We start from the raw sequence: 21,415 nt of genomic DNA, 5'->3' as shown, positions 1-21,415 counted from the left end.
CAGATAAAAGTTAGCGTCAAGCAAACGATTCGTCCTAACTAGCCGACTGAACTGCAGCTACTAGTATAGATTTGTTATTAGCCTTGTTATCAATTTAACTCTAATGTCTGGCCTCCTGTCACAGAGATTCATCTGGAAGTAAACAAAGGCACAACCCTCCATTCTAAGCCCCTGTGGGGTTACTGGGATTAAGAGGAGGGGATAATACTTAATACTGGTGGTGTCAGACCAAAAGCATAACTCAAACTCAAACACACACATACACATATACACACACACACACACACACACACACACACACACACACACAGCAGTCTGGATGGATGCACACTCAAACGAAACACAGTATCTGTCTCTTTTAAGCAGCAAACATGAAAGCAAAGCACACACACACACACACACACACTCACTCACACACCAAAACAATGGTTATAGCGGTGCAACAAATAGCCACCTCAAACTAACTCCAGGCCAGTCTGAAGAAGAGTCTATATTATCTCTGTCCTCTCGCAGTCTTTGTGCGCTGAGAAAACGCCCCCCTGCTGACCACAGAACAGTCCATTTATTCACTCTACTCTGAGAGAATAAGTGTAGAGGTCACCTGATCCACAGTCAGAGCTTAGAAGCTCTTAAAGTGATGGTTTAGCCAAATATGTGTGTTTTGTTTCCTAAGTACTTCATAAGATTACACCCCACCAATCAGCATGGTGCTAACTGTGTGTCAGCCTAAACACTTATAATGACTTGCTTATAATGTTTGACATTGTAAGGGTCACTGGTTTCTGAAGTAGTGTTTTCAGCTTTGCTATTTGGTAGGGAGTTAGTTTCCATTCCAACTTTAGACTTTAGCCTCACAGCTCCAGTGCTAGAACTAAAGAAGCAAAAAAATAAAAATTATTTGGGTAAACGGGTAAAATTAAATATAATTTTGGCCCAACTTTCGCTTTAAGGGCATCACGTCAGCCCTCTCCAACTGTTCGCCCACTCTGTCCCACTGAAGGTCATGACAGGGTGCAGTCGTAAGTCCCTTCCTCCACAGCCTCCTCCTCCGGCTCGTCCTCGCAGGTGTCCTCCAGGCTGCGGGTGCTGGAGGCAGATGAGGGGTCGGGGGGCAGCGGAAGGCCCAGGGGGGCGGGGCACGGCTCGACCCGCGGCAGCGCTGGCTCGGCGAGCTTAGACATGCCTGACGGCTGGAAGGCCTCGGGCTGGACCTGCTCCATAGAAGCTTCAAACAGCTTCTGCAGCTGAGGACGAATGAGGTTCAGGAAGGGCTTGTAGCCGAGACTGTGGGGAAAGGAGAGAGATATTAAGAGGTTGAACAGGATGCTTGTGTTCTTGTACCTTCACATGTAAATTAATTCTCTTCTGATTGGAAAAGCAGTGAGGACACCCCCTAAAGGTGGAGCAGATAAACATGAACCTGATACCAGACGTGTGCTGCAGGGGTTTGAAGCTCACCAGCACTGGACTAAGGGGCAGTAGAACTGTGTTCTCTGAAATGATGGATCTACTAATCTAATAGTTTTGGGATAAGTTATGGATGAGTTAGGATTGTGGTTATCCAACATCCTGACCTCACCTTAAAAAAAAAAAAAAAAAAAAAAAGAAACAAAAGGTGCCCTATACCTCAGTTAATATCTTTCCAACATACAATATATTGTATGATTTTCTATACATACACTACTGAGCTAAAGGCGTTGTTGCCATGTGGGTCAGCCAGACGTCTTTCTGTACCAGTTTTCTTTAGATTTCAAGAGTCTTTTCAAGGTGTAGGAAACAGTACTGGCCACTAGCGCTACTGCTACTATCACTACCGCTTCATCTATAATTTCTCTAAAGAAAAAACTTGTACTTTTAATAGTTAGAGTTCTCTGTGCCTTTTTTGAGTTGTGTTTAATGGTGTAATTGCTGCAGTGGAGAGGGCAGTAACATGATCTGTTCCAGCACCTTTTTTCCCCACCAGCATTTTTTTTTTAATGTTTTTAACATAATATTTTTTTTCCAATATGCATTTACAACATACAATTTTTTGTTTTTAGGTTATTTGTTTTCCTTTAAGGCCTTGACAGTTTACTGAAACATTTTGTACACTGGATTTTGTACCATTTCTGGTTATTACCTGGACCTGAAGAGCCTTAATGGTAAAAATAAAAGGGGAAAAATGGAGATGATCTAAATCTTTTGACTGGTAGTGTAGAAAAACGTACAATTCCACACCATCTTCACAGGGTCCAATCATCATTAAATTTGAAAACAATGTTAAGGAGTTCTGCCAGATTAAAATTATGTAATAAAAATAACTGTTAAAGTGGAGATGCAAGGTTTTTGCATAAGTGTGATAATATATCAAAACTATAAAAGCACTAACCAGTCTGATGAGGCCCACTGGTCGATGGCCAGGAGGCCTGTGCGGATGCTCTGGACGGTTTCGGCAGGAACCTCTGGACTGTCCAGGAAGCCGACCACCTGCTTAATCACATTCACCTCCCGCAGAATCAGACCAATCACAACGCACCAATCCAAACAGCCCGCCTCCATGAACACGTGCAGGAGGTACCTGTCAGAAGAGTCGAACAGCTCTCACAAACCTCAATTAACACATCAGTTATTTTAATTACAGTTTCTAAATTAATAAAGTACTTTCTATAAATGTAACACTTTTATTAAGTTAAAAAAAATCCTTACTTTTCTTAAAGCAGTGACATAAAAGGGGAGGCAGAACCCACCTGAGCTGCACCTGGGACTTGTGAGGGCCCTTATTGGCCAGCTCCATGGAGATGTGCTCCAGCTCTGATTGGCTAAGACTGAGGGTGGAGAAGTTCTCGTCCACCATTGTCCAATCACCGTCCACCATGGAGCTGGTCTCTGTCAGGTCGGTGGCTGAACCAATACTGCACTCCTCCGCTAAGAGAGATAGAGTTGGAGACAAATAATAGTAAATTATTTTATAGTACATTACAGTATACAGGAGGCATCTCATGATACAATATTATCGCGATACATTGCCCATGATAACAATGATATCACAATACTGTGATTCTGCTTTACTTTATATTTTACCAAATTATAATCAAGAGGAAGATGGATGATCATAAGCTATCAAATCAAGCTGAACATGATTTTTTGCACCAGGAGTTGCAAGAAGTTATCCAAAAGCAGTGTGTAAGACTGGTGGAGGAAATCATGGCAAGATGCATGAATGCTGCAATTGAAAACCAGGGTTATTCAATCAAATTTTGCTTTATGAACTTCATGAATATGAACTTGTTTTCTTTGTATTATTTAAGGTCTGAAAGCATCTGAAATGCATCTTTTTTGTTATTTTAGCCTAAATAAGCAAATACAGAAATTATAGATTAATGTGTGTCAGTTTCACAAAATTTGACAACCAATATTCTTCACTGCAGGTTTACCCTGTTAATTTCATTAGCAGCACCACAAAAAAGGGGGCATTCTGAGGAAAGAAAACAGAAGGTTCTATATTTATAATTTCAAAATAATAGAAGAGCAAGATCAGTTCTGCTGTCTCACTTTTGTTTATCAGAGGAGAGAGGAAGGCCTCCTGGGTTTGTGGAGCTCCGTGTGAGGAGGCGGAGTCCATTTCCTTTGGCGTCGCCCCCAAACCATCCAGCCAGTTGTGATTGGTTCTGGTGACCTGAGGGGGCGCTGTGTCCATATCACTGTTCAACAGACTGTCAGCGGACTGAGACTTTAACAGGCGGGTGCTCAACACTGCAGAAAGAGAGAGAGAGAGAGAGAGAGAGAGGTGTAGGAATGTACACTGAACTTTCACTTTATCATTCACCAATTTATTCACACCAGATAATCTCGGATCAGATTAACTCACCTGTGCGGCAGCGACCGTTTTTGAACGGTGAGCTAATGGAACTGGCAGGAATGACTGGAAATGGCCACAGGAAGTCCTCGTGCAGCCGTTTGAGGGCGGTTACAAAGTCTTCGACACGGGCGACGCGAGTGCGCTCCCGGCACAGCCAGCCGATCAGCTCGAAGCCCAGCTGAGCGGCGAAACAGCCAAGGTCCCTCAGACGCACCTGCTCCAGCAACCGCCGTGCATGACGCCACAGCATCATATCTATGTACATGTTCTCAGCACTCTCACTGTCCTTCCTGTATGCACACACACACACACACACACACACAAACACATACTTTACAATCTAATACATACACTTTGTTTACATTACATTACATTTGGCAGACGCTTTTGTCCAAAGCGACTTATAATAATGAAGTACAAAAGTAATAGACGTTAAAGGTAAAAAACATCTTCAGATAGGGCCTAAAGGAGGTAAAAGGGAAATAATGAGATAGAGGAGTGAAGGAGGGGAAGAAGGAAATGAGGTTAGAAGTAGTTAGTGTGTTAGAGGTGTTAGGAGAGTGAGTGCTCTTTGAAGAGCTCTGTCTTCAGGAGTTTATTAAAGATAGTGAGAGATTCTCCTGATCTGGTAGTAGAAGGTAGTTAGTTAGAGGTGTTAGGAGAGTAAGTGATCTTTGAAGAGCTCTGTCTTCAGGAGTTTATTAAAGACAGTGAGAGACGAAATGTCTGCACCGCCCTAGTTCAAAGAGTTAACTAAAAGAAAGCGAGTGTGAGTGAGTGTGTGTGAGTTACCCTTTAGCAGAGGGTCCTGTGGGCATGCTGAATGTTTTCTGCAGGTTGAATTTGCCCGCTGAAACGCTGTCTGCAGACTGAGACAGACTGATGCTTCGGTTCCGGAAAAACTCGAACCCTCCTGTAGAGCTCGGCTCCTAAACCCAGCACAGAGAATATCACCATCAGAGATGCAGCAAACATCAACACTAAACCAGATTTTACCAGAGATTACCATCAACAGCTTTAACTGAAGCATTACAGAAGCTTACCTGAGTGGTAGGTGTGCTAGGTGGGGTCTCGCTTTCCCCTGAGCCAATGGCCTTTAGGAAGCGGATCATGTGACGGCAGAGGTCCCACTTGCCCTGCTCGAGAGCCGTGTTGAAGAGCAGGGTGGCGTGCTGCCGGCTTACGGCAGGAACCTCCATGTTCTGAGACAAGATAAACATATACAAAATTAACATTTATCAAACATGTATCAAACTAGTACTTTTAACACTGTTTTAAGATGTTTTCCAGTGTTGTTTTTGCTTGTACTTGATTTAAAATAACACCTGACCGACTGAAGCTACTCTTAGATTAGCGGTTTAGCCGGATTTCCAAGCCCCAGCTTCCCGAACGCAGCCAGCACGCTAAACTAACACCCGCCGGTGCGGTAGGAGCATCAGGCGGTCGTATAAAAGGTTTAACTGTTAGCCTGAAAAATTGTAGATTAACCTATAACTGAGTGATTTAATGTATAAATAGTGGAATTATGATCGTGTTCTCTACGAAGTGTTGTTACTAATTCAGATTATTTTGTCCCCAGGGATGAATGCGATTACCGGGCCGAGAAAGAGTCTCTTATAACGGGGGGAGACGGCTGTTTTTTCCTTTGAATTTTCTAACTTACCAGTATATATTTTGCTTGTTGTGTTTTTATCATCACTACGCTTATTACATCACATCTGAACTAGTAGGTATGAGTAAAATTCACACTTATATTGGCAGATAAATAAGAAATTTATGAAGCACATTATGTTTTTGTTTTATGTAACTAAAATATCAGTTTATACGTCCATACAGTGTTGTTGAAAACAATGGCTTCCGAAGCCTTATTAATGTTCTGGAAAAATGTTGTGGCCATTCCAAACCTGTATAGAGATGTGCAGCACGGTGCTACAATTAATTACATTAAATGGTATAAAAAAAATGTAAATTGTGTTAAGTATTTATAATATAAACACTAATATTTTAATAAAGGAAGTTTAAGTGATCCTTGTATAATTACATTTCCCATAAAATCTTTTCAAATTTTTTTAATTCTACATTTTATCGAAATTGAAATTTCCCTAAATGAATCGATTTGGAATCGAATCGAACTGGGAAATCAGTGGTGATACCTTTCCCTAGATCTAATAGACTGTAAGACTCTACAGGAAGCACAGAGGGTGATCTATTATGCGCTATAACGTTCATTTGATCTATACCGTTATTTTAAAACAATATTCATACATAATTATTTCAATTCATTATGTCTGTAAAACACTACAGGAAGTGCAAGGGGGTGCTCTAGATTTGTCACACTCTTTGGCCTCAGAGTGAACCCTTCTCTTCATCACCTGCAGTATGATGAGATAAGATGCGGCTGTGTCCAGGTCCTGGGCCATTAGGCATTCCTCAAAGAGGTCTTTGGGGTTACCAACAGCAGCGAACAGGTAGTTCCACAGGGCAAACTCGGTCTTGCGGGCGCAGTGCACAATTGTGCGCAGGAACAGTGGGAACTCTGTGATGAACTTGGCCACGGTGGGCAGCAGCGGATCAGGGATGGGCTCTCGGGACGTGGCCTCCTCCTCCAGCACCACATGCACCATCAGCTCCAGAACGTGGGAGAAGTACGGCAGTGAGGAGCAGGACTGCGCTAGCATCAGCGCCTGCTCGCCCAGGTTACGCACCAGCAGCTGCCGCAGCAGGTGGTGGAGGTAGATCTGAGAGGTGCGCTCCACCGTGCAGAATGGGAACATTGACTCCAATGGCTCCTGGGATGAGGAAGAAGAGAAAACATGGTAAAAAGGTTAAAATTAGAACTGCACAACTAATCCTATTTTAATCCCATTTTAATTGTGTTTTGTCAATCTGTAGAAGTACCTTCTGCCATGCAACAGCGGCTAACTGTTTATGTTATGATTCTAAATTGGCAAGCTAGACATGCAGAAATATCCGAAGCCGGTGAACACAATATAAGACCTGATTAGACATTCAAACTGATATATTTTAACAGACAGTATGTATAAGCCAGGTTCAGACCAATGATCATCTCATTTTGTTTTCTGGAACTGATCCTGATTCCAAATAAAAATATTTAAAGCATTTATCTGTAGAAAATGAGAATTGGTCAAAGGAAAAATTCAGAATCAATTAATCATTCGTAGAATACCCCAGATTTTTAATTACAGCTTTCCTGTGTCTCACCATGCTTCTCCACCAGTCTTTCACACTGCTATTTAATGACCTTATGCTGCTCCTGGTGCATAAAATATTTTTGATGGCTTGTGACCATCTATCTTCCTCTTGATTACATTTCAGAGGTTTTTAATGAGGTTCAGGTCTTGAGATTGGGCTGGCCATGACACTTGACCATGATCTGGTGGTCCTTCATCCACACATTAATTGATGTAGCTGTGTGGAATTGAGCATTGGGGAGAGTTGAGGAACATTGCCAGAGCAGAAGGAAGCAAGTTTTCTTCCAGGATAATCTTATATGAGGCTTAAAAGCTGTGATTAAATATCATCAGGATAAGTCTGAAAGCATCTTTTTCATTTTGTTGACCATTTCTCATTTTTGCAAACAATGCTCTAAATGACAATATTTTTATTTGGAATTTGGGAGAAATGTTGTTAGTCGTAGTTAATAGAATAAACCCACAATGTTAATTTTACTCAAATATATACCTATAAATAGTAAAATCATAGAAACTCATCATTTTGAAGTGGTCTAATTTTTTTCAGAGCTGTATATACACACCAAAAATAATAATAAACAGATTTAATGGCAATACATTTCCCTCTGTAAAATTATTCCAAAAAATATCTCAAAACAGAAGAGATTGATTCCATTTTTTTATTAAAACATTGTCAAATTTAAAGTAATACTGTCTATTAATATTAACATCAAATTGAAGAGGAGGATTTATCTCGGGCAGGATATATTCGTATGAAACAGCGAGTGATGAACAAGCTGAAAAAGCTTAAAATGGAGTGGAGTTGGGTGAGGGAGTGTACTGGCTGGACAGCATGCTGGGCAGTAGGTCAGCTAACCAGATGACTGGGGCGCTGAATTCGGCCACATCAAAGAACCAGTGAAACCCTGGCTCTCCAACCAATCAGCCAGGTCAGAACTCACCTCTGAAGAAGAATGTGCCCCGAGGTTGTCATAGAGCAGAGTCTCATTCGTGGCGCCCAGAACAAGGGCATCCTCAAACAGCACGGCCAGCGGGTAGATGTTAAGGAGGAAGGGCAGCATGATCCGGCGGGACAGGAAAGAGTGGGGCTTGCGGTGATCTCGAGGAAACAGGGGCAGCCACACCTTCATCCCAGCTTCTCCACAAGACAGCCACAGTGCCTCCACCAGGTGGCGCTTTTTGCGGTTGGTGCGACACGTGGTCCACACGTTCTCTACGCACTGAGCCAGAACCACAGGGGGGCAGAACGGCAGCTGTGGAGGAAATAAACACAAACAAAACGATCGTCTTTCTATCATCCTTGTGGTGCGGGGCATGGTCATACTGTAGGTTTTGGGTGGAAGAGGACTCACCAGCTTCTTCTGATTGGGCACCGCATCCTTCTCTCGTACCTGCGGGCCAGAGCGGTCTCTCTGTAGCATGATGAGCTGACCGGCCAGATTTAGTAGGATACTCTCTGCTGTACAGGCCTAAGAGGAAAAGGTAAAAATGTATTGCCAAAAAAATGAATAAATAAAAGAGTGTGTGTGTGTGTGTGTTTGGAGTGCTAGTGCTGATTTGTGCACCTGTTGTGGGGCTTTGAGGGAGATGCCCGTCTCGGTGCGGACTGAGGTCAGAGTGACCGACACAACCAGGCCGGGGTGAGGAATATAACGGGACATGGAGACTTCCTGCAACAGCTCCACACTCGCAAAAGGATTAGGACTGCAGAGAGAGAGAGAAAAAAACAGAGAGGAAGGGAGACAGTCTGTTATATTTTTTTATTTAGACATTGTTTAGTTGCCAGGTGGTTGAAGGCAGTTCCAGTTTAAGGTAATTTAAGCCGCTTGCTAACATATACTGGCTGATGGTAGATATGCTATTCCAAGTGGTTCAGATTAGAGTTTAGATTCTTTGCATACTGTGATAGTTTAAAAAAATAAAACAAATTATAGTCTTGCCACACTGGCCAGCGCACAGCGCACAGTCCTTTGCCACAGCTTTTTGCATGGCTAAAATGAATAGCCATACAAGTCTGAAATTTTGTATGTATTTTAATTTTCTATTAAGTATGTGGGGCTATGGACATGGCAAGACATTGTAAACTTTTTGGGACAAAAATAAGGATGTACAGGCACAGAATTGTAGTTAAAAGGTCAGTTTTAACGCTCTTCTTAAAAAAAATATCATGTTTAAATCAGGCTCAGGCTCATGACAGTTTATGGGATGGTCTGTGTTGGGCTTGGACAGAAGGTGCATGGGCTCGGGATCTAAGTCCTAGTTCATTTGTGGTAGCTAAACTTCTGCTCTGGGTTTAATATGATGAACTGGATTGTTGCTAAGTGGTTGCAATGTTGCAAAAAAACCTAGAAACTACTTCAGCACTAGTTTTATTCATGTTACACTTAAGTTCTTTCCAAAATCGTAATGTAACATAAAACTAATGACAAGATCTTACACCCTATGTCTTAGGTTTGTGTTTAATGTTGATGATGGAATCATCAATAATGGAAATATGTTCTCATGTGTTACCTGTCCTGCTTCTTCTCAATACTGTAGAGGCAGATGGAGCAGTCAGTGCGGAACAGAATCACCATGTTCTTGAACACGTTTAGCAGCAGAGTTTCGGCGTGCAGCTTTGTGATGCTGGCGAACGCGTTGTCCAGGTTACAGGAGCGGTGATACAACCTCAACTACAAACAGGATCACTCAGTCAATAAACCAGCAACACATGATCACAACAGCAGACACTTCTGTAGACACCCCTCAATACTTCAATCAGCATAAAATGCAACAACAAGCTAAAAATAAACAATAAATCACCACATCGTACCTCCTCCTGCTGGTCAATAAAATTGTAACAGGCAACAACGACAAAGTCATTCCACCAGGCAAGCCCTCCTGTCACAGTCATACTCTGCTCCTGAAAGCAAAAAGAAATTACACAACGAATATTTATAAATGTAAAAATAAAAGTATTTCTGCATTTATAATACATTATAAAAGTATATATAACAAAATATATTGCATACACAATAAGCTTGTATAATAATTGCAAAGGATTTATACTGACATATATAACATGTTACAGTGGCTTGCCAAAGTATTCAGTCCCCCTATATTAAAATTTAGTAGAGTCACCTTTCACTACAATTAAAGCTGCAATTAAAGTCGTTTGAGGTTTGTCTCTACCAGTTTTGTTCATCTAGAGACTGATATTTTTGCCCATGCTTCTTTATTAAACAGCTCAAGCTTAGCAGTTTTCATGTTTTGCCACAAATGCTCAATGTAATTTTGGTCATGACTTGACTGGGCCGTTCTAACACATTTGCTGTGTTCCCTACATGGCTTGAGGCAACCTGCAAGCAGCACTTCTTATGTCTTTCTTTCAGCAATTGTTTTCTTCTTGCCACTCTTCCATAAAGGCCAGATTTGTGGAGTCCACGACTTATAGTTGTCCTATGGAACTATAGATTCTCCCTCCTGAGCTGTGGATTTGCAGTGTGACCATGGGCCTCTTGGTTACTTCTGAAGGCAATTGACTGCACTGGATTTTATTTAGGGGGTTCAGAGTAAAGAGGGATGAACACTTTTGCACGTCATACTTTTTTATTTACAGATTCATATTTGATTACAATTTTGAAAACCATTTATTTTACTCAATCACTTAAAATCTCAAAAAAATACCTTTAAGTTAGTAGTTGTAAGGTGATGTGGAAAAGTACAAGCGGTAAAAATACACTTTATAGTGCAAGTACGTCCCTTCATAAAATGTGTTTCATAATGCCTCACATTAGTATGTACACTTTTCTTATGAACAGATATAACTTATAAAACATTTTTTAAAAAATCTATTTTTTTTCCTCACAGTGTGTTTTGTATGTTGATGTTAGTACAAATTAGGTATTATACAAGCTTATGACAATCTTTATAAGGTACTACTTATGATGCATTAATTAATGCTTTACAAATACAGGATTCAGTATATAATGAAAACATATACATAGTGTTAAATTAAATAAGCATATCAATTAAGACCTTATAAATTACAAATGTATATGGTGCAAAATAAAATATGATTGTGTGTTGGGTTACCTGGGTGATGTTCCCAAACAGTTTCCATTTCCTGGTGAATAAGGAGTAGTGTGCAAAACCGCGTCTTCCAGCCACCGCCAAACACTGCCCTGCTGAGTCTATGGCTGCAAACTACACAAACACACACACATTTTTTTTCTCCATATTATCTGATGGCACTACATAGCATCGATTTCTAATAAAAACAAGTATCTCCATGTTTGCAGGTTTTTAGTTTATTACTCAATTTTAACACAGCACCTCTCTCTCTCTCGTGTCAAAATTTATTAATGAATAGACCAATAGAAATTTTTAATTTCCCAAATTACTTGAAATAAATCAATGAAATTTGAGGATTTTTCTCTTTCCTGCAACATTGCTGTTTTGGAGATACGTGTTTTCAATGGACAGTGACGATACACTACATATAGTATAAAAATATAGATAGACAAGCAAGGCAATAAACACACACACTTACTCGTATAGGCCAGTTGCTCTCTAGATATGTGCTGTGAATCTGAAAATAAAGAGAATCAAGTATTAATTCATGTTATTTTAATAAAACGATCAAGGTCCAAATCAGGTGCTGAATGTGTCAAAATGCATTAAAACAGGAAAAAGGTCCTGTGTTTATTATAAAGAAGCATCCAAGATTAATTTAGTTAATAGTTGCTGTAATTAGCTGGTAAATATACCAGCATTTACTGCACCTGCAGAGCTGCTTAGCTCAAACGAGCGCCATACAGTTGATAGTCTGGTCAGATTCAGATAGTTCAGATCACATTTTCACCCCAAACATTATTTGGGACCAATAATTTACATGTTTTTATATATGTTTTTAAATAAATACAGCTCTGCAAAAAATTGAGACCACTTGATCCAAATTGAGCATCTGAATCAGTTTCTCTGATTTTGGTATTTATAAATGCATGTTTATGTAAAATAAACATTGTTGTTTTAATTCTGTAAACTACGCACAACATTTCTAGCAAATTACAAATACAAATATTGTCATTTAGAGCATTTATTTGCAGAAAATGACCACAGACCTTAAATAATGCAAACAGAAAAACAAAGTTTTAAGTTCAGAAATCAATATTTGGTGGAATAACCCTGGTTTTAATCATGTCCTCCTCCACCAGTCTTACACACTGCTTTTGGATAACTTTATTCCACTCCTGGTGCAAAAATGTAAGCAGTTCAGCTTGGATTGATGGTCTGTGATCATCCATCTTACTCTTGATTATATTTCAGAGGTCATCACAACCTGATTTCTCTTGATTTGTAGTACTACTTCAGTTTTAAACTGAAGAGCAGTGTTTGCGCTGATGCAAGTAGTGTGTGCCACTGTACTGAAGTAAAGGCTGATTCAGTTCCTCCACCATTTAGCTCTATAAAAAGTTTATGTTTGGGTTCAAAGTTTTACACTTCCAAAACCACCTCCATTTGGCTGAAAATAAGATTTGGATGTGTTTTAAGAGACAAACGTTTTGAGTGTGTGTTTAAGATGGATGACAGTCTTAAAGTCCAGTGTTTGTTAGCAGCATTAGCCTAGCATCTACCGTTTTAAACAAACAAAAATGCACACATCAGACACTACACATTTGCTGATCATCTGCAGCTGGGGTCAGTGATTTAAGTCTAGAAACCTGATCTAGGTTTAAAGCATTATTCCCAATCCTAACCTGAAGGCATCAAAACAGATGTTATCAAGATGTGTGTGAGTGTGTGTGTGTATATTCACCTGAACCACGTGCCAGTGCTTGTGGCCCAGTAAAGTGCTGAGACCCTGAGAGAGAGGGGGTGTGGTGTGTGGGCGGTGCATGGGGCTGCTGTCCCGGAGCGGCTCCACGGGACTGTGAACCTGAGCCGCATCACCACAGGTCAGAAACAAGCGGTCCTCACCGTGCAGCAACACCTGCTCCTGATTACTCTACACAGAGAGAGAGAGAGAGAGAGAGAGAGACAACACACATCATTTCAATAGGTGAGAAACTTATTTTTTTTTAAGGGTTTCTTTTGTTGAGTTTTGATACAAAACACCTTTTTGAATCCTTCACCTCACAAATAACCCAAAATATGAAAAAACTAAAACTAAGCACTAACAAAAATAAATAAATAAAAAACGAATAAAAAAACACTAGAAAAAAAAAGACTAAAACTAACTGAATTGGAGGAGAAAAAGTGAAAACGAAATAAAATAAAAATCAAAACTATTATTACCGTGGAAAGCACAGTTAGTAGGTGTTTCTAATAAAGTGACCAGCGAGTGATAGCACATCTAGTAGTGTTTCTAATAAAATGGCCAATAAAAGTTGATGTCTTATGTGTGCCTTAGTTGTTCTATAAAAGATTGTATCTGTGTGTGTGTGTGTGTGTGTGTGTGTGTGTGTGTCTCACCGTGCAGGGGTTGACTGTGAGAGCGCTCTTAATGAACTGAAACTGAAGGATGGAGGCCTGCCGTAACTCTGTCGATTCGTCGACTCCGCCCTCTGAGCTGCTAATCACCCACAGGTGGTAGCCCTCCGCCCCCCAGCTCTGAAAACACACACAGGAGAGTCACATTCCTCAAATAAATCATATTTTACATGTGTGTATTTTACATATTTTACATGTATCTTACATGTGTTAAATAGATCAGAGTATTTACTCATTACACACCTTTTCAAAACTATTTACTTATGAAACTAAATATATGTGGCATTTCTTAGGTTGTGTGGGCATTTAACATTTCATTACTGCAATGTATCACATGTGCACTGGGAATATATCAAGGAGGGCATTACCACCCACAGTGGTCAGTAGTGCAGTGGGTGGTAATGATTGTGACCAGCAGCATCTGGCTCGAACTGTCTGTTTGAACATAGAAGAGACTCTGGCAGCAACTGCATCCGCATTTAAAGCAGGCAACCCCACACACATACCCACAGGTCAGTGCGGCACTTGTTAGCTCCAGAGGACATGCCAGAAGTCATGGGACACAATGATACTAATTCCTAGCAAATGTACTGTAAGAATCAATAGTCACTGTACAGTCTATACTGTGTTTAATGGATAAGAGGTCTCACCATAGAGCTGATCTTTAGTGGATCCTTCTTAGTGCCGTCTGATCGATACCTGAAGGGAGGATGAGAAGTCAAACGAGCGCTGGATGTTAATCTACACAGCTTTCTCTCCTGAAACAGTTTATTTGCATGTATTTACAATAAGCTTAGATTCCCAAATTTCCCCAGCACTAAGTCCATCCGGCGTTTTCCAGGCTACAGGCGGATAATGCTTACCTCTAAACAGGGAACTAGCAGTTAGCGGCTAATGCTAATACTACTTCAGTGTCAGTGCTCATAATATTAGTAAAGTTACTTGTATATCTGAATTGAAAACTTCAAAATGCATTTTTAAGACATTTGGGACATGAATTTAAGACTTTTTAAGGATCTGCGTCCTGTTAAAATCTGGCCGTTTTTCGTACATGAAAAAGACTCTTTACTTCGCCTGCAAAACTGCTTTCTCTGTGTGTGTCTGTATGAGTTGTGTGTGTGTCTGGGTGAGTGAGTGTGTGTTTGTGTTAGTGTGTGTGTGTGTTGTGGAGGTGGGGGGTTTGAGAGTGTGTGAGGACTTACGCGAAGTCCTCTCCGAGTGTGCAGATGAGATGAGCTCCAAATACACTCCATAGAGAGAGGCCACCACACTCCCACGTGACCATCACAACGCTGCAGTCCGGAGACCACCGAATCATTTTCACAGGACCTGTTTTATTCCAGATATCTGAGAGAGAAAAAGAGAGAGAGAGAGAGACCCAAAAAAAATAGATCAAAAGAGCATGTGAGAGGGAGCCACAGGAAGAGGAAAGAAACAAGATCATCAGCAATGTAAGAAAGCAGAAGTCACACTTATTATAATAAGTAATTTATTCATAACTATATAGCATTCCTCGAGTGGTACTGTGCTCTTTGCAGGCAGTATGAACCAAGATATTTCATTTTTTGTCTGTCCAACAATAGATGATAAAACCACTACACAAATGCCATTTAAAACCTCACTGTAAACAACAGAAGGCTTGGTTCTTTGACCTGAAACAATAGTGGAACCCTTTGGAAACAACAGTTTACATGAGATTTTGCTCGTAGAGTGTAGATTTTAATTGTAGTACTATTTAATCATAACCACTTCAATCCAAAGCCTTCTAGGCATTAGTCATACTTCTGAACAAAAAATAAAAACAACCTCAGCAAACCTGTTTTTCTTTTGTTTTTTTTGTTGTTTTTTTAAGATATTGCTGGTGCTGCCCCTAAAATTTTACTTTCTGAAACTCAGAAAGTCCCCAAAAACCTTCTTAGAGAGGCAAAGCATAACACAGAACATCCTCTAGGGGGCAGCATTTCTTAACACGAGTTCCAGCATTACAGACACAGTGCAGACGCAGAGCCTTCAGTTACCAGCTTATACAAACATCTCAGCACTCTCAGAACAGAAATAGAGCTAAAGCGATATTATTTATGAGGAGGCTAGGATGTTACCTGGTCGAGAAAGTGCTTAGAGTGATACCCGCTTTACCATTTAAGAGGGAAGTTTGAGCTAAGGTGCTTTTGGAACTCTAAATGCTGTTGGTTTTGTGGGCTGACTGTAAATATCTATATGTTCTCTTAGCGTGGTAAGAAGCCCTTGGATTCAGTGTGTAAACTGTGTGGTGTGTGCATGTGTGTGTGTGTAGGAGGCTTAGGAGGGAGCGACGCTGAGCAAATACCAGCCAGTTCCTTTTCATCTGTATTATAGTGTAATTGTGCTTAAATGCCAAAAGTCATTAAAACAGGAACTAGTACTGTACTGACTTTTGCCATGTCCGTCTCATAGAAGCTAATGTTTTAATGCATTTGCTTTATGACCGATTTACATACTGCTGTCCCAAGACTTTTGGCATGTCAGTGTAGTATAGACCTATTATAGGTTATTGGCCAGATCCTGCCAGTCATGATCATTACCACATACTGCACTGTCCACTGTGGGTGGTAATGACTTCTATTACTAAAAGTCTTCTTTAAAACATTAAATGGTTCTTATTAAGAACTATGATAAGAATCATGATAAGCAAAGGAAACACAGTATAAAATAACATTATGCTGATTTAAAGATGGTCTGCTTTGTGTGTGTGTGTGTGTGTGTGTGTGTGTGTGTGTATAAAACCTACCTGGGTAGTGTTTAGGGGTTAATTCCAATTTGTGGGAAAGCTGCATTGATCCTGTAGTGTTGTCAATCATGTACACCAACACAGATCCACTAAAACACACAAAAGGGGTAAACAATAAACAAAAAAATGTTTGGTAACTGGTGTTCTATTTCAGTTTATACCAGGAGATGCTAGGCTAATCTCATCTCTCAAAAAATCTCTCACATCTAGCGACGTATCATATGCATGTCCCGATATCGCTGTTCAGTACAATAAGATAAGATCAGAGCAGCTATTAATTGGGTGGTGATGTGTTAGTGTGTGTTGTGCTGGTACGAGTGGGTCAGACACAGCAGTGCTGCTGGAGTTTTTAAATACTGGGTTCACTCCCTGTCCACTTTATTAGATACTCCTGTCTAGGTGCTCTACCATGTACTGTATTTTTCAGACTGTAAGGCACACTTAAAATACTTCAATTTTCCCCAAAATAGTCAGTGCACCTTATATACGAACTTTACCAAATAGGTATTAAGGAGCAGTAAAGGCACTTTGCTAAAGTGCAGCATTATAAAGGAGTTTCAGTTTAGTTCTTCTGCAGCATTAGCATTACCCACTAAGCGCTAGCAATTCGGGCATTCTTAGGTAAGAATTATTGGTCTGTAGCCTGCTTCTAACCCTGGCTAGCACCGTTGAAGCAGCATTAGCATTATCCTATAGTCCAGCAGCACTACTGTGTCTGATCCATTCATACCAGCACATCACATGCTTGCTCCATCCATATTCTACTTGGAGTAGACTGGATCTATACATCATGTCTTGCTGATAAGAATCTCCCTTCTTGATGACTAATCAGGAGAAGCTAATCAATGAACTTATTTGATATATAAATCATATTTTCCTAATAGATAAAAAATAAATAATCTAGATACATAAATAAGTTTCCACCTGTCAGCTTTTCAGGTGTTCTCACTTTAGCGCTTTATTATACAGCATGGTGTCCTTAAGTCTTGTGTTTGTAAGCAACATAAGCCTGGGTGTTCTACTGTAAGCTACAGAAACCGACGTCAGATTCCACTTGGCAGATCTTGGCAGATCAACTGAATTTGGGTTCAGTGATCAATCATGAAATGTTTTGCTGCTTCTTTAATAGTGAGAGAGCAAAAGAAAGACAAAGAGAGAGATTGAGAGAGAACACAAGAGAGAAATAGATAGAGCAAGTAAGAGAGAAAACAGGTAAAAAAAAGTTGGAAAGAGAGTGAGAGTCCACAGTCAGTGGAAACACAAACTCCTACCTCGCACAGCCAAAGGCCATCAGTCTGTATTTGTTATTGACCGCCACGCATGTGCCGTCAGTCACATCTGCTGCCCAGACACCCTGCAAATGCTGCGCACACACACACACAATTTCACATGTCTATATGTACACACATTTCCCTCCTCACACAAAGATGCAGTTACACACACATACCCTCAAAATGTAAACAGACCATAAGGAAACCTACTTTTGCACGTATGAAGAACGTAAGTGACACGTATACACAGACATTCTAAATGCAACACACCATTTTTCCCCATTTCACACTGGTCACAAAAAAACAAAAAGTTGACACACTCCTGCCCTGTTGAGCAGTTTAGCCCCCTACTCCTCTGTACTGAAGTTATAAGGAGCATTTTAATGTATCTAAAAAGCAGGTTCAATTAAGTGGGAAAACACTAAAAGGAGTGTCAGAATTCTTGTGAACTTTAAAGGGTCTGATATGAACCACTCCTGAAATAAGTCTGTAAACATAAGTGTCCACATCGCTCACCTCTGTGGAGAACCTGCTGGCAGTAGGCGTCATAAAGCCGAGTCTCCCATCGTCAAAAACAACAGCAAAGCCGTCCAGAGTCGAACAGTACTCCATGTCTCTGACGTGGACCCCGTTAAGGTCCAAACACGGACCACCTAATAGAAAGATACAAGTGTGATCACACTGATTATTACTACACAGCTGACGCTACTCCAGTTTAACGAAAGCAAATCTCATTCAAAAGTCTAATTCTCTAAAGGATGCTCCTGCGATTTTACACAGAAGCTATGAAGCTAATAAATTACGCTAACCAGTAATGGAAGCTTATATCCCATCCCAATCCCAATTAGCATGGTGCTTATTGCATGACATACTTTCAGTTATATTAGCTGCCGCAAATACTAGCACTAGAGCAAGCTGCCACAAATCTAGCACTAGACCTAGCTGCTGCAAGAACTAGCACTAGAACAAACTGTGTTAAGAAGTAGCATTAAAGCAAGCTGCCGCAAATCTAACACTAGAACTAGCTGGCACAAATCCAGCACTAGACCTAGCTGCTGCAAGAACTAGCACTAGAGCTAGCTGGCACTTGAATGAGTACTAGATCTAGTATGCACTTAACCTAGCACTAAAGGTAGCACTAGATATAGCTGCCACAAGAACTAGCACTAGAAATTCCACTAGAACAAACACTAGATGTAGCTATCACAAGAAGTAGCACTAGAGCTAGTTGCCACTAGATTCAGCACTAGAGCTAGGTGGCACTAGAACTAGCACTAGAGCTAGTTGGTACTAGAACTAACACTAGAGCTAGTTGGCACTAGAACTAGCACTAGAGCTAGTTGGCAGTAGAACTAGCACTTGAGCTAGTTGGCACTATAACTAGCACTTGAGCTAGTTGGCACTAAAACTAGTACTAGAGCTAGTTGGTACTTGAACTAGCACTAAAGGTAGCATTAGAGCTAGCTACCAATAGAACTAGCACTAGAAATTCCCCTAGAAAAAACACAAAATGTAATTTTAACTAGAACTAGAGCTAGATGCCACTAGAACTAGCACTAAATCTAGCTGCCACTAAAGCTAGCTCCCACTAGAACTAGCACTAGAGCTAGCTGCCACTAGAACCAGCACTGGAGCTAGCTGCCACTAGAACCAGCACTGGAGCTAGCTGCCACTAGAACCAGCACTCGAGCTAGCTGCCACTAAACTAGCACTAACGCTTGTTGCCACTAGAACTAGCACTAGAAATTCCCCTAGAACGAACACTAGATGTAGCTGTCACTAGAACTAGCACTAGAGCTAGCTGCCACTAGAACTAGCACTAGAGTTAGCTCACACTAAAAGTAGCACTAGAGCTAGCTCCCACTAAAACTAGCACTAGAAATCCCCTTAGAAAAAACACTAGATGTAGCTGTCACTAGAAGTAGCACTAGGATTAGCTGCAAATAAAGCTAACCCCCACTAGAACTAACACTGGATCTAGTTGCCATTAAAACTAGCACTAAAGGTAGCTGCCAGTACAACTCCCACTAAAGCTTGTTGCCAGTAAAACTAACACTAGAGCTACCTGCTACTAGAACTATCCTTAGAAATTTCACTAGAACAAACAGTAACTGTAGCTGCCACTAGAACTAGCACTACAGCTAATAGTCACTAGACCTAGCATTAGAGCTACCATCAGAGCCACAATCACAAAGCTAACGCTACCAACGGAGCTAACCCTGAAGTAGAAAATTACTAGAACTTTGAATGAAGCCAAAACTGGAGCTAACCTTAAATGTAACAGTATGGCTAACATTAAGGTACCTCAAACTGACCCACCCTCAGTACTGCATTTAATACATAATGTAGCCCAATCTTAAACATGTTTTTATGACGTCTCTGAAACAAAGCGGCACAGTCAATTTTGGCAGGGCTGTAGACTCTACTGTCCACTTGTTCTCCTTTGCCCTTCTCTTACCACGGGATGACTGCAGGTCCAGGGAGAAGGAGATGGTGCACAGGTTGACAGCTCTACGGCCGTTCCTCACACCATCCCAGTGCAGCATGTGCAGGTAACCGTCTGCAGTGCACACCAGCAGATCCTCCTGCAGAGACTGCAGACTAAGTAAGAGAGAGAGAGAGAGAGAGAGAGAGAGAGAGGAAGCAGAGAGATAGAGAGAGATAGTTTAGTTGATTAAAAGTTAAGGCAGTTGCTACATAGTTGCTAAGTAGTAACTATACAGGATGGCATTGGTATTCAATGTTTGCAGCATAACAGTTTTGGTGACAAAAAAAGGTTAAATTTGTGAACCAATTTCGCTATGATTCGTTATGTCTTCTACATAGGACGTGTTTGTGGTTTCAGTCAGGTGTTAGAAACGGAAACAAACAGCAGCTGCTTCAGGACTCAAGTTGACAAGTTGTTTCAAATTTTAAAATACATTTTTTATAAAGTCAGAACATGTATAAATACAAATACATTGCCTTTAGCTTGATATAACTGAAATCCTATAGTAAGGCTAGCAGAAGAAACACTTATTTTTCGACATTGTTTTATAATGTATGGCGCCAAATTGTGGCATGGGCTGTAATAGTTACTGGAGATGCATGTGTTTTTGTGTGTGTGAGAGAAAGAGAACCTGGTAATTGGAGCTTCCAGGTCGACTGGCTTCTTCATTTCCAGACTGAGGGCTGGGGCGCACTGCTCCTCTTTGTAGCCAGGGGTCACCTTGACCCGTGGACTTCCCCTAATACACACATATATGAGAGAGCGAGAGAAAGAGAGAGAGAAAATGAGAATTTTTATTATTTTTTTTTTATTTAAATTACCAGTATTAAGCAGCCAGTGGTGGTTTTGAGGGGCCAACAGGGGTCAGCGCCTCTGCTACAACATCCTTGGTGCCCCTAAATTAGGCATGAATCTCCTTACTGCTGCAAACATGAGAGGACAAAGCAAATTTATTTTATTTAATTTTAAGGACCAGTATTAAGCAGCCAGTGGTGGTTTTGGGGGGGGCAATGAGGGCCAGTGCCTCTCCCACAACACGCAAGGGCCTCTTGTCATTCCCATCATTAAAAGCCTTGTTGACCGCTGAGTGAACTGACCTGCTTATAAAAACTGTGGCCTGTAGCTTCTGAATTTAAGGCGGAAAGGAGAATTAAATAAATAAAAAAAATAGCAAGAATGAGATGCAGTATTTGTTTCCAGTGTTATGAACCAATATCTTCAAAATCTTCAAATCTTAAAACACTGAGCTTAAATTAGCATGGCATTCGCACACTGCCTGTATGAAAAGCAAATTTTCGCCAATTACCACAGATGGCAGACATGGACGTGTTTTGGCTGTGTTTTAGGGACGTTCTGTACTCTCTGGGA

General features: G+C 40.8%; 1 protein-coding gene across 1 annotated transcript in view; it reads right to left on the bottom strand.

The window, feature by feature from the left end:
- Window positions 1-93: 93 nt before the first annotated feature.
- ric1 (RIC1 homolog, RAB6A GEF complex partner 1) overlaps window positions 94-21,415 on the bottom strand; it is a 57,720-nt gene continuing 36,398 nt past the window's right edge. Inside the window, exons 4-27 of the mRNA XM_007230601.4 lie at window positions 20,679-20,786; window positions 20,018-20,160; window positions 18,076-18,212; window positions 17,560-17,651; window positions 16,289-16,377; window positions 14,724-14,868; window positions 14,172-14,220; window positions 13,504-13,641; window positions 12,848-13,036; window positions 11,582-11,620; window positions 11,125-11,235; window positions 9,863-9,952; window positions 9,562-9,722; window positions 8,616-8,754; window positions 8,403-8,519; window positions 7,992-8,303; window positions 6,211-6,627; window positions 4,882-5,040; window positions 4,631-4,767; window positions 3,848-4,128; window positions 3,532-3,732; window positions 2,727-2,904; window positions 2,369-2,557; window positions 94-1,284 (exon numbers count right to left, since the gene is read on the bottom strand). Coding sequence (XP_007230663.3) covers window positions 1,002-1,284; window positions 2,369-2,557; window positions 2,727-2,904; window positions 3,532-3,732; window positions 3,848-4,128; window positions 4,631-4,767; window positions 4,882-5,040; window positions 6,211-6,627; window positions 7,992-8,303; window positions 8,403-8,519; window positions 8,616-8,754; window positions 9,562-9,722; window positions 9,863-9,952; window positions 11,125-11,235; window positions 11,582-11,620; window positions 12,848-13,036; window positions 13,504-13,641; window positions 14,172-14,220; window positions 14,724-14,868; window positions 16,289-16,377; window positions 17,560-17,651; window positions 18,076-18,212; window positions 20,018-20,160; window positions 20,679-20,786 — 3,904 coding nt within the window. The 3' untranslated portion in view covers window positions 94-1,001. The remainder of the gene's footprint in view (window positions 1,285-2,368; window positions 2,558-2,726; window positions 2,905-3,531; window positions 3,733-3,847; window positions 4,129-4,630; window positions 4,768-4,881; window positions 5,041-6,210; window positions 6,628-7,991; window positions 8,304-8,402; window positions 8,520-8,615; window positions 8,755-9,561; window positions 9,723-9,862; window positions 9,953-11,124; window positions 11,236-11,581; window positions 11,621-12,847; window positions 13,037-13,503; window positions 13,642-14,171; window positions 14,221-14,723; window positions 14,869-16,288; window positions 16,378-17,559; window positions 17,652-18,075; window positions 18,213-20,017; window positions 20,161-20,678; window positions 20,787-21,415) is intronic.

This window comes from Astyanax mexicanus, chromosome 17 (genome assembly GCF_023375975.1).
Source record: "Astyanax mexicanus isolate ESR-SI-001 chromosome 17, AstMex3_surface, whole genome shotgun sequence".
NCBI lineage: Eukaryota > Metazoa > Chordata > Actinopteri > Characiformes > Acestrorhamphidae > Astyanax > Astyanax mexicanus.
The sequence above is the reverse complement of the archived record's forward strand: the minus strand, read 5'-3'. Positions and strand labels throughout refer to the sequence as shown.